The sequence below is a fragment of the Rhinolophus sinicus genome, chromosome 18 (assembly GCF_057876585.1).
Source record: "Rhinolophus sinicus isolate RSI-liver-muscle chromosome 18, RSI-T2T, whole genome shotgun sequence".
In the NCBI taxonomy this organism is placed as follows: domain Eukaryota; kingdom Metazoa; phylum Chordata; class Mammalia; order Chiroptera; family Rhinolophidae; genus Rhinolophus; species Rhinolophus sinicus.
In genome coordinates, this window is record NC_142518.1 from 28,379,165 (window position 1) to 28,395,944 (window position 16,780).

Consider the following 16,780-nt stretch of genomic DNA (forward strand, 5'->3'; position numbering starts at 1 on the left):
AGGTTCTATAGCAGCTGATACAAATTTTTGACATCATGTAGGGCTATTAGCCATACCCTGAGGTAGCACTAGCCAATGATATCTCTTAAAAGGTTTTTGTAAATTAACAGAAGGAACACTGAAAGCAAATCTAGGGCAGTCATCAGGATTTAAAGGTATAGTATAAAAACAATCTTTTTAGTCCAAAACAATTTTATATGTGTTTTTTGGTATGGCTGCAGGACAGGGCAAGCCTGTCTGTAAGGCTCCCATTAATTTCATGGTTTTATTAACTTTTTGTAAATCTTGTCATAATCTCTATCTACCAGATTTTTTCTTAATAACAAAAATTAGAGAATTCCAGGGAGAATTGGAGGGAACAATGTGTCCCTTTTTAAGTTGCTCCTGTACTAGCAGCTTGGCGGCTTGAATCTTTTTCTGTTGATAGGGGCCTCGGGCAGTGGATCTAGCCCTGCAACTACACTTGGAGGAGAGCTTCATTGTAACCTAGGCTTCTATTCTGATTGAGCTTCTAATAAAGGCCCAGTCTGTGGAGCCTGAACTAACTGCATTTGAACAGAGAGGGAAGTGAGTGCAGCTTGTAATCTTTGCACCTCTGCTTCCAAGGGGGATCCAGTTTGGGTTGGTCATTTTTAGAGTATCTGATTCTCTCGTGTCTAGGATCGATCACATCCCTAACCAAATTCCATAAGGAAAAAGTGTCTACTGGTACTTCAGAGGGTCCATGAGCATCATAATACCCATGCAAATGCTCTCTCACCTTTTCCCAAGTTTCTAAGTTTAAAGTCCCTTCTTCTGGGAACCAGGGACATATTTGTATTACAAACTCTAAGAATCGAAGCAACTGTGCTTCACTGGTTTTAATTCCTCTAGTTTTTAGCATGCTCCTTAATATGTGGGTAAACAGCCTTTTACTGTTCCCCTGTCCCATTTTATTTTACTCCCGACTATGGTATCTCACCGCTTTCACCAACCTTATTTGACGCGTCTCATTTGCAAGCGGTGTCCTTCACTGATTCCCCAGTATTCAGGTCCCTGTTCGGGCGCCACTTGTCGGAGCCTGCCGACGAGACGAACGGTTCCTGAAGTGGGGAGTGAGGATTGAGGAAAAAACAGACAAGAGACAAAGATGGGATCGGGAGGGCGAACAGTTCTAATTAGACTGCAGCCTACTTTATTTTTCAGCTTTCTTTTATACACACAGAAACAAGAAGGTTACATAAAGCAGCTAAGGCAGCAAGTACAGATTAGTTATGTTTTCTCAAAGTTTGGCCCTGACTGTTCTTAGACCTTCAGATATTTTCCCATTCCCAGGGTAGCAGGTGTCTGTTTGTTCTTTATGCTTATCGGAGTTCCCCTTAGTGATCCTCCCAAACTCTGCTTGAAGTTACATTTTCTTAACCCTTAATGCTCCGGCTCCCTACATAGTATAGTGGGCCAAACATCCTCGGGCTCCAGAGGCTTTCCACCTTTCCTTCATCCACCCTCAACCTGCTGCCTCCTCGTCACGCTTGTCTGATGATGCAGCAGGACAACCTGAGCTCCAGGTATCACATGTACAACTGAACCCACCATTGAAAAATGGATTCCCCTTTTGCTATCTCTATTATTTCAGGAGGAAAACCTTTCCTAGATGCCACGCGCCCACCACAGAAGTTCCCGTTCCTTATTGGCCCAGCTCTGAAGCTGTCTCTGGCAAGGAGAATGGAATTGCCATGATTTCCTTTGACTACACAACATTCACCCCTCGGGGCTGGTAAAGGGGCCACCATCCCTTAGTTCATGAGAGGAAAAATAGCCACAAAAATATAATAGCATCCTGCAAGGAACAAGTGGAGGAAAATAGCCATTTGCAGGACAACCTGTAGTGTCTTTCAATGACATTTTTGAAAACTAAAGACTCAGCTAAGATGAGGAATTGGGGAAGTGTGTGACAGCACCCTACCCACTCTTTCCAAGAAAAAAAGCCCATATTTACCTCATCTCCTCTTGTGTTATATGTCACTGGTTAAGAAGCTCTTTGGAAGAAGTCATATTGAAAAAAATAGTGGCAACTACACCCAATTACCCTGTGAGAAGTCCCACTAGTGGGATTATCTTAGTGTCACAAGATTGAAATTGTGGGACGGTGGGCATCTAGAAGGAGCAGGGAGGAGAATTCTCAGCTCTGGAGAATCAGGGTTCCCTGAGATTTCAGGGGAAAAACCAGATATCCATTCATTAGTTCAACAAATATTTACAGAGTGCCCCTGTGAGCCCCGTGCTGGAGTAGGCACTGAAGATTGACTGGCATGCAAGAGACTAGCCCTAGTTCCCAGAATTCATAGTCTCTTTGAAGAGACAGACACCCAACATGGTGATTTCAATGCAGAGAGGTAAGAACAACCATGGGACTGTAAGCCAGGAGGTCCTAGGGACAGAGATAAGGAGCCCAGATTTGGTCTTGGAGGTTCAGAGAACATTCACAGAGAAAGTGACATAAAATCTGAGACCAGAAGTGAATTTACCCTGAAGCTTATAAAACTTAAGCCTCGGGCGCCACAGTGAATGCTGGGAGTTATATAGCATGTTCTAGGTGGGTATGAGAGGTCACGATGCAATATGGAAGCACATGTACTAAGGATTTCTGCCACATTGTCCAAAGAGATCACAGAGAAGGGATCTGAATCTTTAGGGCGCCAGTAATTTGTTGTGATTTCCTTTTCATTCTCAATATTCTTTCCTACCTAATGTTGAATTCATTTTAAAAATATTTTTTCAAAGCCTCTTCCCAAGCCAACTTGTTTATGCTTCAGGCCCCATAAAACTTAGATCTGCTCCTGCTTGAGATCTGAAGCATGAGTACGCATTTGCCTGGTGAAGGCACTGGAAAGAATGTTCCTGGTAAAGGGACATGTGCAAAAGCCTGGGATGACCGGTAGTAAAAGGAGCATTTGTCATCAGGTAACAGCCCGTAGGTCAGTGTTGCTAGACAATGGGAGGTGGGTGACACTGGAGAGATGATCAGGAGCCACATTGAGAGACGGAGAAGAGAGTGATAGTGTTGATATGAGTCAGGCACCACGCTAAGCATCTTACACACACAATCACTTTTATTCTTCACATCGATTTTGTGCAGCAGTTACTACGATTATTTCCATTTTACAGAAAACAAAGCTGAGACTCGTGAGATAAAGAAACTTTCCTGTGGTTGGACAGTAAGTAGCAGGGTTGGGATTCAAGCCCAATATTGTCTGGTGCCAAAGCTCAACCATTAAATCACTAGGCTCTCCTCACTCCTAAATTCCCCCCCCCCCCCAATTTGCAGATGTGGGTAAGTGTGGCAGATGTCAGAGACTGAGGGAAGAAGCAAGCCTGGTGGCATTTCCCAGGGTCCCCCGGGTTGAAGGGGCAGGGGCATGTATAGGGTCACCCTTACTCAGTAGGGAGGGTTATTTCTGCTGAGGTGTCAGGCTGGGGGCTGAGGCAAGGCAGCCTTCAGCTCCAAGCACTGGAGACATGCTCTGAAGAGCCATGAGGGGGCCACTGGGCTGAAACCATGAAGGCCCTAGAGGAAAGAACACTGGGATTGAAATCCTACTCTTCTACAACAATATTTGTGCTCAGGGGTGCTCTCTTCTTCTCCTGGAAAAAATTATAGGACTCACCCCAGGTCAACTAGTGAATTAGAGCACATTTGAGCCTAGAACCTGGTTTATCAAGTCTTATTTTTTGTTTTTTGGAAACGAAAAAGTTAACACTGCTTAAGTAGATAAATAAGAAATATATATATATTTTCTTCAAGCTGATATTTTAGGAGGGAGACTATTAAGTGCTCACATTGTAGAGGGAGACAATTTGGTTAAGGTGTCATAGTTACCTGACATTTGATGGTGTCGGGCCAAGGGACAAGAAAGACTTCAATCGCTATGCAGACCATCCACCTCTTTCGTTAAAATCCCCAAGGACAGTTTCCTGAAAAAAAGAAGCAAGACATTTTATTTCCTTCAACACCAATGCAGAACTCTAGTTAGCTGGTCTGACACATCTTGAAGGATCCGTTTCCCCACATTAGAAAGGTTTAAGTAGCTTAAATGTTTAACGGCAGGCTATAAGACCTACCTTATGTATTTTGTCTTACTGCCAACACTCCACTCTTGAAATTAGATCAATGGGAGGAAAAGTGCAGCCACCTGTTCTACAGGTCACATCTTTCACCTGTAAAGGGCTTAATGTGGACTAATATTGGCCCTGAAATCTGATCAATTGGCTTTGGACATCTTGAAGTATGGAGAGGGTCCCAGGAGTTGCAAAAGGAAGCAGTGTGGTCTTCAGCTGCCAGCATCACACAAGTCTCCTCCTATCACGGGTTATAGGAAAAAAAACACCCTAATTCTTCTGCCTAAATGTTGACCTCACTTTTTACATCTTAGAACTCCTTGGGACTACTTTACATTCACCTCCCAGACTGAATTCATTCTCTGCTTTCTCTGGAGAACTGATTCTGAAGGAAAGAGATAAGCAAGGTTTCCACTAGGTCCTAAAGAACTAGACAGGTAGGGCAGGACTCTTTATAACCTGACAGGGCTAAGCGGGATTACAGGAGGAAACAAATATTACATTTTCAGTGCCCTGATAGCATCGAAATGTTTTCAAAGGGAAATAAATTTTGTGCTACAATGTCATCTCCTTAGTACTCTGATTCATTATCTAATACTGATGAATGCCATCATGTCTAAACCAACACTATCCATCAGTACGAGAGCCACTCGCTACGGTAACTACTGAGCACTTGAAATGCTCCTAGTCTGAATTGAGATGTATTGTAAGTTAAAACACACATCAGATTTCCAAGACTTAGTCCTCCCCCCCCAAAAAAGGGAAACTATCTTAATTTTTTTATATTGTTGATATGTTGAAATGATATTTTGGATATATTAGGCTAAATAAAATGTATGATTGAAATGAATTTCACCTCTTTGTAGTTATTTTTAAAATATGCCATTAGAAAATTTAAAATGCTGTTCGTGGTTGGCATTTGTGGTTTGTGTTATACGAGACAGTGCTGCTCTTGCCACTCGGATGGCTTGATACCACCCTGAAGACCTGCTTTTCTATGGAGGATGCAAAGTACACCAGAAAGACACCAGACTAGCCAGGCGTTTCCCTCCCCTCATGTCAGGGAAATTGTATTTTCAGTAAGAACAAATACTCCTCACTCTATTAGTTCTATATTCAGTGAGAATATCCTGAGCAAGGGAGAAAATATTTTTCAATATAGTGGTTCTCAAACTCGTCTTCCCGTTAGAACCACCTGGGTGGCCTTGAAAAATTCTGAAGTCAGGCTACACCACAGACTAATTAAATGGTAACGTCTTGAGGTGGGACCCGGGTGTCAGCATTTTTCTTTGTTTTTTAAGTTCCTCAGGTGATTACAAGGCACCCGAACTCTTCAGCATTCCAGAAAGTTTGCTTTATAAGCAAAGGCAGGTGTCTGGGTATTAAGAACAGCTGACTCTTCCATCACACACAGAAGGTCCTTGAATAAAGTCATTTTGTTCAATGTTGTTTCATATAAGGTTGATGAGGAAAAAAAACAGTTGATTCCCAGCCGTGGCCACTGTCCATGTGCAGTTTGCACGTTCTCCCCATGTCTGTGTGGGTTTTCTCCTGGCACTCCGGTTTCCTCCCACATCCCAAAGATGTGCACGTGTGGTGAATGGGCGTGTCTACATTGTCCCAGACCAAGTGAGTGTGGGTGTGGGTGTGAGTGCGTCCTGTGATGGAAGGGCAGGTGGGTTGCCCGCTAAGCACCCTGAGCTGCCGGGAGATGCTCCAGCCACCGCGACCCTGAACTGGAATAAGCAGGTTGGAAAAGAATTATCGTGTTTTTATTCATCTCTTAAATGTCTGTATAGCTCACATTTATTTCAATGTTTAATATTAGAAGTGTTTTTGATCTTTAATTAGTTTAGCGATGTTTTTGTGACCAGAAATATGCTACAGGAAATTACTTCTTGTTTAGATCAATTAGCCTATGATAAAATTGGTTTTGTTATATGTCATTTTGCTCAAAATCTGTTCCAAGAACCTATAGAAAACGGTACGTGTGGACTTACTGTGTCTGTGTCTAAAGGTAGCAGAATCACTGATTTCCTCACACTGCTCAGAAGTCCAAATAAAATGTAGCTCCTTTCTTTATATTCTAGAACGGATTTGAACTTCCTCATGATTCCCTGTCCCCATTTGGCTCCAAAAAACAAAACAAAAAGCCTTGCTAAGCCTGGTATCTCCATCTCGGCTAAATTTAATAGTGCCTTTGGAATTACTGGATATCTTAGACTTAAAATGCTCTATCTTTCAGAATGCCTCCCCCCCTCCTCTTTTATTAAGATGGCAGCACCCCGGTGTTTGGGAGAGAGACTGTGTGTGTGTGTGTGGTGTGGGGGCAGAGCCCCAGAAAGCAGTTTCCAGGCTCTTGGCCTCACGTAGAAAGGTGCTGGCTCAGCTAGTAAGTGGCCATCAACTGTGATTGCATGGCCATCAGCTGTGGCTAGTTGGCCGTCAGCTGTAACCAGTGAGCCATTGGCCACTAATATAACTGTTATGGATACGCTAGCAGAACATGGGGGCTAGCAAGAAGATGGTGGCTGGGCTGGCAAGCGCGGATTGTAGTTAGGACAGCGGACAGTGTGGTTCCTGCTTCCTGTGTCTCCAACCCAGCCGCCAGAGAGAGTATAGTGGTATGACTCCCCTACCTATGGCTCCATGGGTGTTCCTTTTTGGCCTCACCATATCCTGCGTTCTAGTGTTGGCAGCGGGACCAGAGACCCTGCAGGCCGCCCCACACGACAGTGTGACCTCATGGCACAGGGCCCTGTGGGACCTTCTGGAGTGAGGCTTGTCCTGGGACCAGGTCAGACCAGTTTTAGCTCATACCTGAGCCCTACACATTTTCCTGGACTCTGCTGCCAAGGTCTGCAGACTCTGGAGCCCACATCTTCCCCTTCTGGAAGAGAGAGATTGAAGGCTTTCAGCCTCAGCCTCACATTCCATTTCCCCTGGGCAAGGCTGGGCTTCTGGGTCGCTGTGTCCATCCCAGAGGGCTTAGTCCGGCCCTCCCTCTGTCTGCGCTCTTCTCCTTGGTAATGGGTGATTAGGTGGTGCCCTAGACAAGTGTCCCTCAGAGAGTCATCAATGGGAAGTGACAAAAAAAGCCCCTAACCTTTGGTATTCTCTGAACTGATTCAATATGCCGCTTCTTGGGCTTAGGTAAGGATGCAGGGGGCTCCCTTTTCCCACAATCCCCCAGGGCCCATCGCCCACTTCCTCACATGCGTAGCCCACCTTTCTCTGGGGCAGCAAGTCTCCTTTTCCAGGTACCTCACACTGAAAGAATGTCCTTTTTGCTCTGCAAGAGCAATGTGGCCTCAGCCCTCTAGGATTTGCTTTTGATGTGTTGAAGTGAGAGCCAAAGGGACACAGAAAATGGTTCTCTCTCACAACAAAGCCTGGTTTTCACAATCATGGCTTTAACTAAAAAAATTTTTATTTTGCCACCTCAAGTGGGAATACTACCTCCTTTCTGATTCTAGCCCCAGTCATAACCCTGTATCCCCCCATTCCAGGCAGATGTTGCCTCAGGGTGACTAGGGACAGGGTCAGCCACACTGAAATGCAAAAGAGAAAAGTTCATTAATAAGCATTTTAAGATGTGACTATGACTCTTATTCCAGTTATACTGGAATAGTTTACTGAGTGCCGAGCCTTGTTCTGTGTGCTTTACATGAGTTAAATCATCTTAATCCTGATCACAACCTAATGATGAAACAAGCACAGAGAGGTTAAGTAACTTGCCCAAAGTTACACAGCTAGCAAGATCAATCAGGGATTTGAATCTAGACCAGCTCCAGAGTTTATGCTGTAGGCCACTGAGCTCTTCTCTCCCTCCATATGGTCCCTTCCCCTTTACACACTCCTTGCCTCTCTTCTTGGGAGTCACAGCGATAAAGAGTGGCAAGAAAAAATTCTTTTGGCATAGGAGGCCCAGGAGATCTCACTGCTGAAATGCTTTTTGGAAGGAGTTGGGGTACAATATTTAAAAAGTAAATAAATGTGCAGGACGACAACTTAGATGGGGTTTATTACTGATCATTAAAGCTCCCCTCGCAGCAGTATTTAATCTGTCTCTGTGGAGTCCAAGTCCTTTGTTTCATGCTCATTTGAATTCCAGACACTTTCGTTAACCTAGTGTGGCCTATTATACAATGCTCCCATTCCCCACTCCTTAGCCTCACTTGCTACTGCCTCCTAATTTCTTCTGTTCATCACCTATACTGGACCCTGCACAATTTGCAGCATCTTTAATGCAATTATATGTGGCTTTCTGATTGTGTCTTACATGTGTGTTTTATTTCCCCAACTCGACTGTGAACTCTCTGAGGGTGGGAACTGTACCCCATATCAGACTCGCAGCCCCCACAGTGCCTAGCAGACTCAGGGCTCAGTAAATATCTGTGGAATGATTGACTTGGGGAAAGGTAAATTATTTTCATGTTTTCATTATTAATTCAGCTCCTGTGCTTACTTACTTTACAAATCTTTGAAATTTTACATTCAATCTCTGGCCTCCTTTCTGTTTCCAATATATGCACTGGGCTCTGTGCTGAACTGCCAGGGTTGACCTTTTGGCACCGCCACTTCCTTGCTGAGTGATTTGGGGCCAGGTGCATTCACCCTTCTGTGCCTCAGTTTCCACAGATGTACTATGGGGATATATAGTTGTACTATCTCATTAGGTTGGTATGAGGAATAAATGGGATAATCCACACTTAACAGTTAGACTTGTGCCTGGCACATTATAAACATTCAATAAATGTCAGCTATAAAGAAAGGATGCATGTTCCTCGTTTACCTTTTACTATCATCTCTACTACTCTCTGGTTTCTACACCCCAAGCATGCATTTACACGCACATGGAAAAACACACATTTTAAATATTTTAAATTTTCTACCCATTTGCTCACATCTTTCAAATATGTGGTTTCCAAACTGACCCCTCGACAGTCACACTCTCCTTGGCCACGGGGTGGCGATGTTTGCTCAGCCAGGTATGGAATATTGACAGCTGCCTTACACTGGGGCCCATCCTGAGCTTGAGAGGCTTTTTGAGAAGTTGCACTGGTTCTAAGTTTCTCCCGTTTACTTTCCTTATCCTGTGATTGGCTGTTTCTTTCCTTCCACTTCTTTTCCCCTCTACTGCTCAACCCACCTTCCTCATACATCTAACCCCTCCTTCAATATGCACCTTATAGACTATGGCCTGGCAGAAATGTGGTTGAGGCTTACACGCCACCCAGCAAGATGCTGATGAGAATGTTTTAAAAAAGAGCTGTCTTGGGGGCTGGCCTGGTGGCTCAGGCGGTTAGAGCTCCGTGCTCCTCACTCCGAAGGCTGACGGTTCGATTCCCACATGGGCCAGTGGGCTCTCAACCACAAGGTTGCCAGTTCAATTCCTCGAGTCCCGCAAGGGATGGTGGGCTCTGCCCCCTGCAACTAAGATTGAACATGGCACCTTGAGCTGAGCTGCCGCTGAGCTCCCGGATGGTTCAGTTGGTTGGAGCATGTCCTCTCAACCACAAGGTTGTCGGTTGGACTCCCGCAAGGGATGGTGGGCTGTGCCCCCTGCAACTAGCAACGGCAACTGGACCTGGAGCTGAGCTGCGCCCTTCACAACTAAGACTGAAAGGACAACAACTTGACTTGGAAAAAAGTCCTGGAAGTACACACTGTTCCCCGATAAAGTCCTGTTCCCCTTCCCCAATAAAATCTTAAAAAAAAAAAAAAAAAAAAGAGCCATCTTGAAAATCTTGGAAAATTAAAGATTAAATCACTAAACATTAAGTCCTGAGAGGGGCAGGAAAGGCAAATGCTCAGCTGGTCTCCCCAGTCCAAACTCTCCACTCCAAGCCCAAGGCTGGCCAGGACGAGTCCTGACTCTTGCCACCATGACACGTGCTGGGGCTTCAGAGTCCTTCTCAGCACAGTTCTCCTTGAAGTTTCTAGTGACCAACAGACCAGCAAGACAAACCCGTGTCTGCCATCCCAGGTAGAGCAAGTTTCTGGGTTCAAGTGTAATACAACAGTCCTCTTTATCCATGGTTTTGCTTTCCATGATTTCAGTTACGCAGGGTCAACTGCAGTTCGACACTATTGAATGGGAAGTTTCCGAAATAAACTATTCAAAAGATATTTTGAGAGAGAGAGAGACCACATTCACATAACATTTTTTACACTATACTGTTGTAATTGTCCTATTTCATTATTAGTTATTGTTCATCTCTGACTATGCCTAACTTATAAAGTAAACTTTACCATAGATATGTATGTATAGGGAAAAAAAGCATATATAGGGTTCAGTACTATCTGTGGTTTCAGGCGTCCATTGGGGTCTTGGAACATATCCCCTGTGGATAAGGGGGGGGTGTGACTGTATATGTGCAATTCCCAGGCATTACTTTCTGCATTTGGCTGCTTCCCAGAGTCACTGCCGAGGCCTCTTCACCATTTCCTGTTCCTGGGTGTGATTAACAACAGTAAAGCATTAATAACAGCAGCTTTCATCAGCGAGCCCATTCTGAGGGCTAGGCATTTAGTGATTCACGTGCATCATCTCATTTCATCTTCAGAACAGTGCGGAGATGTAGCCGTTACACCTGTGGACACCATGGCTGAGGTTACATAATTGGTCCGTCATGCAGCCAGAAAGTGGGAAAGCTGGGGTTGAGTCCAGGCCATCTGACTTTAAAACCCTTGCCCTTAACCTCCCACTCCCTTGAGGTTCTCCAGGACATCACATGTTTTTGCTTCAGCAGCTAAAAGTAGAACAATGCCATCACCCTCATGCCCACCCCACACCCACAGTTCCCAGATGTCACTCCCCCCTCACCACCCACAGCTCACAACTCTGCAGAAAAATCAGAGTTGGCAAGTTGACCTGCCACCCTGGAAAGGCTGTGGTCCTTTACTCTGGGGCCCCATCTCCAGCAAGCTGGGAAAGAGCCCCTATGATACCCAGATAGGCAAGTCCACACAATGACAATGGGCAGTTTGGCATATGGTGAGGGAGGTAACACTCTGTTAGCAGTGCTGAGAAGTGGGTGAACTTGGGAATGTGGGGAAAACACCAAGGGGAACTTAGGAGGAGGCTTATCCTCTGATTCAGAGCTGGTTTGGCTGCTCCGAGTCGTCATTAATTCCTCCACACCCTGGGGAAGGGCCAGCTCTATAAAGAAGTAAAGAAATTTTCCTCTGAGTGGCCGTTGAGGTGAGGGAAGGGGTCAGCTCTTCCATAGCCTGGGAGAGGTATGTGGGCAAACCACATCTGGGGCATGAGGCTTTTACACGGACAGACCTGGATTCTCTCTGAGGGCACTGGTCACAGATTCCACATTCCGGCTGCTTCAGTTGTGTGCTGTATTTAATCCCCGTTCTGATGAAGAAGAGAGGAAGGAGTAGATTGTCATGATAGTTTTGGTTCACTGCATGGTTTGTTTCATTCTCCTGAAAAACGGGAAAACGGGTGGTCATGGAAACCGTGGAAGGCTTATCCTGGAAGAACCCTACTAATCTAGTGTTGCCATCCATATCTTTTGTAACTTTCCAAAATTCTTCCACCTGTGGGTTGCAAACCATTAATGGATCCCAAAATCAGTTTTGTGGGTCACAACCAGAACTTGTTTAAAAAAGGAAATAAACTAGAATGAAATATAAAGGAAAATACCAGAGTGCCTTGCACATATCAAATCAGTTATTCCTTGGGAGAATTTTTGTTTCTGTTCTATGCATTCATGAGTATACTGGGTCACAATATAAAATGTTTTCTTAATGTGGCTGTAGTCAGAAATGTTTGTACATTTCTATTAACCCAAGTCTCACCTTGACAGAATGGAAAATCCTCTTTTTCAGATGACATTTGTAATAGTCAAATGGTGGACAAAACTCAAATGGCCACCAACAGTAGAAGAGAAAAGTGTGGCATAATTATACAATGGGGATATTATACCGGGGGAGCCAAAAAATGTATACATTTTAAGAGATCTTATCTCTATGTATTACTTTTCGAAGTTGAATTACGGTAGCAATGTGTAGTATGATGTTAGCTCAAAAGGTGGCGTTCATCAAATGAATGCTAGCAACATCCATTGTATTACAATTTTAATACAGTTTTTCCTTTCTTACAATGTGTATACTTTTTTTGGCACCCTCTGTATATACAGCAAAGGAAGTGGATGAACTATAGCTATACACAACAACATGGATGAATCTTACTAACATTGTTTCGAACATAAGCAAGATGAGAAAATAATTCCTAATTTATGTTGCAACTTATGTAAAGTTTTTAAAAGGCAAAATTAAACCCTACAACTTAGAGCGATGAACCCATGGGTGATAAAATTATAAAGGAACGTGATAATTGTCTAAAGTTAGACTAATGATTACCCCTGGAGGGAAGAGGGTTGGACTATGAATAGGAAGGGATATACTAAGTGAGTCATACCAGAGGACTGGAATTGTTCTATTTCTTAACCTGGATGGTGCTTACATGGGAATTCACTTTTAAATAATTGATTATGTTATATTCATTTCTAGGTATGCATCTCATACTTTTCAAAAAGGCTTTAAAAGCACGGTGATCAAATTTGTACCTTTCAGTGTACATTTTTCTTAGTTGCTGGTTTTATTCCTGTAAAACATCTTGCTGATGAAAGCTTCACAAAAGTGATGTGACAATTAAATTGTCAGGGCCCATCAGTTCTAGACCAGCAGAGTCCAATAGAAATTGCAATGACAATGGAACTGTTCTACATCTGCACTGTCCAATACAGAAGCCACCAGACATTAGTGGCTATTGAGCACTAAAAACATGGCTAGTGGAAGTGAGAAATTAAATTTTAAAATTTTATTTAAATTTAATAAATTAAAATCTAAAAAGCCACATATGGCTAGTGCTGACCATATTGGACAATACTGGTTTAGACCCATTTGCTTGGTATAATCAAACATACTCGGACACCTGGTCGTCATCAAAATGGCAGTGTGAGGTGAGCCTCTGTAAAGCTCCCCTGGAATTTACAACTAATCGAACAACAATAACTCCACAAATGACTCCCTGCACAGCAGACAGGCAAGACGAAGAGGCCCACTACTGAACTCACCTAAAGGTGGGCGAATCGTGCCAGCAGGGGAGGAGGGAAGGAAGAAGTGCAGAGACGGAGCGGCACGGGCACAGGACGCAGACCTAGCTCAGTGCTCTGAGCTCGCTGCATCCCGGAGCTACCACAGCTGCGGGAGAGGGAAGAACTCGGACTGCTAGGGCTCCATCTATGGCCCACAGGGCTGAGGGGGCAGCATATAACACGGCTGAACCCAACGCTCATGGCAGAGACCTCGGAGAAAAGACTGAGGGAAGAAGGCTGAAAACCATGGGTTAAGCCCTCACTGCCGAGCAGAGAATGGAAGCCTTAGGCACTGAGACTAGCCACCCCCTCCCTCCCCTCCCAGAGCTCGCCCCGCCCCCACCTCGCGGTGCTAGAAGCGGAACAGTAGCCGTGTCAGATCAAAAGAACAGAATATTTGCTGTTCTGAGAACTGTGGGCCACAGACACACATTCGCAGCCCAACTATTTCCGGCAAAGGGGAGGGAGCTGTGGAAGCAGGACTGGCTGTGGTGGTGGTCGCTGCCATTGCTCTGGGCCGCCTCTCACAACTCACCCTGCCCCTGGCCTCACCAATCTGGGCGGATCCCTGCAGGAGTAAACAGAACTGCTGAAACATATGAACTCTGAATCTGGTTCAGGAAGAGCTTTGGATCTTCAAAATCTCTCTGCATACCCACCGGGACACTGTGCCCTGTGACCCAGGTGAACTATTAACAGAGGAGAAGCCCGTCTCCCAGGGAATCCCCCCATTGTGTGAGAAGCTGGAATAGTGCAGAGAAAACATAGCACTACCGTGTGAGAGAAAAAAAAGGCTGCAGTTGGAGAGAAAATAAAACACTTTACCAACAAGTACTGGAAAACAAAAGAAAGACCTCTTCCTATCAACCTGTTGCAGAAGTCACTCCTGTAGATGTCTAGGAAGAGAAATAATAAATCAGTAATTGCCATGAATAACCAAGGCCACAAGACAGCTCAGAAAGAAAGTGAAAAGTCTCCAGAAAAGGAACTTAAAGATATGGAAATATGTGACTTAAATGACAGAAAATTCAAGATTGCAGTTCTGAAAAAACTCAACGAGATGCAAGAAAACACAAGAAGGCAGTTTAATGAACTCAGAAACACAATCAAAGAACAACATGAGCATTTTACGAAAGAGACTGAAATTTTAAAAAAGAACCAAATAGAATTTCTGGAGATTAAGAACTCAATAGAAGAAATTAAGAATGAAATAACCAGCTTAGGCAGTACAGTTGACCAGATGGAGGAAAGAATCAGTGACATCGAAGATAGAACCCTGGAAATTACACAGATGGAAGAGACTTGAGACTTCAAAGAAATGAAAGAACTCTACAAGAACTTTCTGACTCCATCAGAAAGAGCAATATAAGAATAATGGAAACAACCGAAATGCCCATCAGTAGATGACTGGATTAAGAAACTGTGGTACATTTATACAATGGAGTATTACGCAGCCATAAACAAGAAAGAAATCTTACCATTTGCAACAACATGGATGGACCTAGAGAACATTATGTTAAGTGAAATAAGTCAGAAAGAGAAAGACAAATACCATATGATCTCACTTATATGCGGAATCTAAAGAAAAGAATAAGTGAATGAACTAATCAGAAACAGTTTTGGAAACATGGAGGAAAAACAGAGGGTTGCTAGAGGGGTGGGGGGGTGGGGATAAGGGGAAGGTGAGAGGTTTTGGGAACGTACAGAGGGATAGTGGATGGGGGGAGGGGGGTTCACACAGTGTGAGGGATATAAATGATAAACGTCTAAGTTTTGCTTTGTCTTGTGCACCTGAAACTAATTAAAAAAATAAATAAATAAATAAAAATTAAAAAAAAAAAAAAGAATAATGGGAGGGGAGGGACCTGCGGAGTAAACAGGTACTAGGCCAACACCTGTAGACGGTTTCCGAGGGTGAAGGCCACCAAGAACCGGCTCGGAGATGACTATGACCCCTACGCTGTTGAAGAGCCTAGCGATGAGGAGCCGGCTTTAAGCAGTTCTGAAGATGAAGTGGATGTGCTTTTACATGGAATGCCTGAACAAAAACAAAAACTCATCAGAGAATGTCTTACTGGAGAAAGTGAATCATCTAGTGAAGATGAATTTGAAAAAGAAATGGAAGCTGAATTAAATTCCACCATAAAAACAATGCAGGACAAGTTATCCTCTCTGGAAAGAGGGTCTTCCTCAGGAAATGGGAAGGTTGGAACAGCTCTGACAAAGTACTATGATGATATATATTTTGATTATGATTCTGAGGACGAAGACAAAACAGCACAGGTGACCAAGAAGAAAAAGAAGAAACGACATAGGAGTCCAACAAATGATGAATTACTATATGATCCTGAAAAAGATAACAGAGATCAGGCCTGGGTCGATGCACGGAGAAGAGGCTACCATGGGTTGGGAAGACAGAGGCCACGTCAGCAACAGCCTGTTCCGAGTAGTGATGCTGTCTTGAATTGCCCTGCCTGCATGACCACTCTGTGTCTTGATTGCCAAAGGCATGAATCATACAAAACTCAATATAGAGCAATGTTTGTAATGAATTGTTCTGTCAACAAAGAGGAGGTTCTAAGATACAAAACCCCAGAGAACAGGAAGAAAAGGTGAGGCGGTAAGAAGATGAGGTCTGACCATGAAGATGCTGCAGAGCAGGCAGAGACACAAGTGGAAGAAATCTATCACCCAGTCATGTGCAGCGAATGTTCCACGGAGGTGGCTGTCTATGACAAGGACGAAGTCTTTCATTTTTTCAACATTTTAGCGAGCCATTCCTAAGTAGCTGTGTTGGCTTTTAATTGCCCAATACTGTATATAGGCAAATATTGACAAGTTATTTTCCTCCTGCCTGTTCACATCAAGTGACATTCTGAGTGGTTATTTGAGGAAGCAGTGTTTTATCTTTTTGAAAGAGAATGGTTAATCAACCTTCATCCCTCCCCTTCTCTTAAAATTTTCCTCCCGCTCTCATGGGATTGATTATTCATTCATTCCCTTTTTGATGGACTTTGGAGACTTGGGGCTTTTTATTTATTAAAACTCTTTAGAATCAAAAAGTTAAAAAAAAAAAAAAAAAAAAAGAATAATGGGCATACCAGAAGGAGAAGAAAGAGAGAAAGGAACAGAGAATATATTCAAACAAATTGTTGATGAGAACTTCCCAAACTTGTGGGCAGAAATGGACCCTCTAATCCAACAAGCAAATAGAACACCTAATTACCTCAATCCCAACAGGCCTTCTCCAAGGCACATTGTATTGAAGCTGTCTAAAATCAACGACAAAGAAAGAATCCTCAAGGCAGCCAGGGAAAAGAAGACGGTAACTTACAAAGGAAAGCCCATTAGATTATCATCAGATTTTTCAGCAGAAACTCTACAAACCAGGAGGGAGTGGAACCCAAATATTCAAACTATTGAAAGAGAGAAATTATGAGCCAAGAATAATATATCCAGCAAAGATATCCTTTAGCTATGAAGGAGGAATAAAGACCTTTCCAGACATAAAGAAGCTGAGGTAATTTTCTAATACACGACCTGCACTACAAGAAATACTAAAG

At 43.6% G+C, this 16,780-nt stretch overlaps 1 protein-coding gene across 1 annotated transcript; it reads left to right on the plus strand.

The window, feature by feature from the left end:
* The first annotated feature begins 2,353 nt into the window (after positions 1-2,353).
* LOC109438503 (E2F-associated phosphoprotein) lies at positions 2,354-16,281 on the plus strand. Its single transcript, XM_019718412.3, is given in 4 exon segments — positions 2,354-2,375; positions 3,308-3,313; positions 5,723-5,847; positions 15,105-16,281. Coding segments are annotated over 4 exon segments (1,050 nt in total). The 3' UTR covers positions 16,002-16,281.
* Positions 16,282-16,780: the final 499 nt, after the last annotated feature.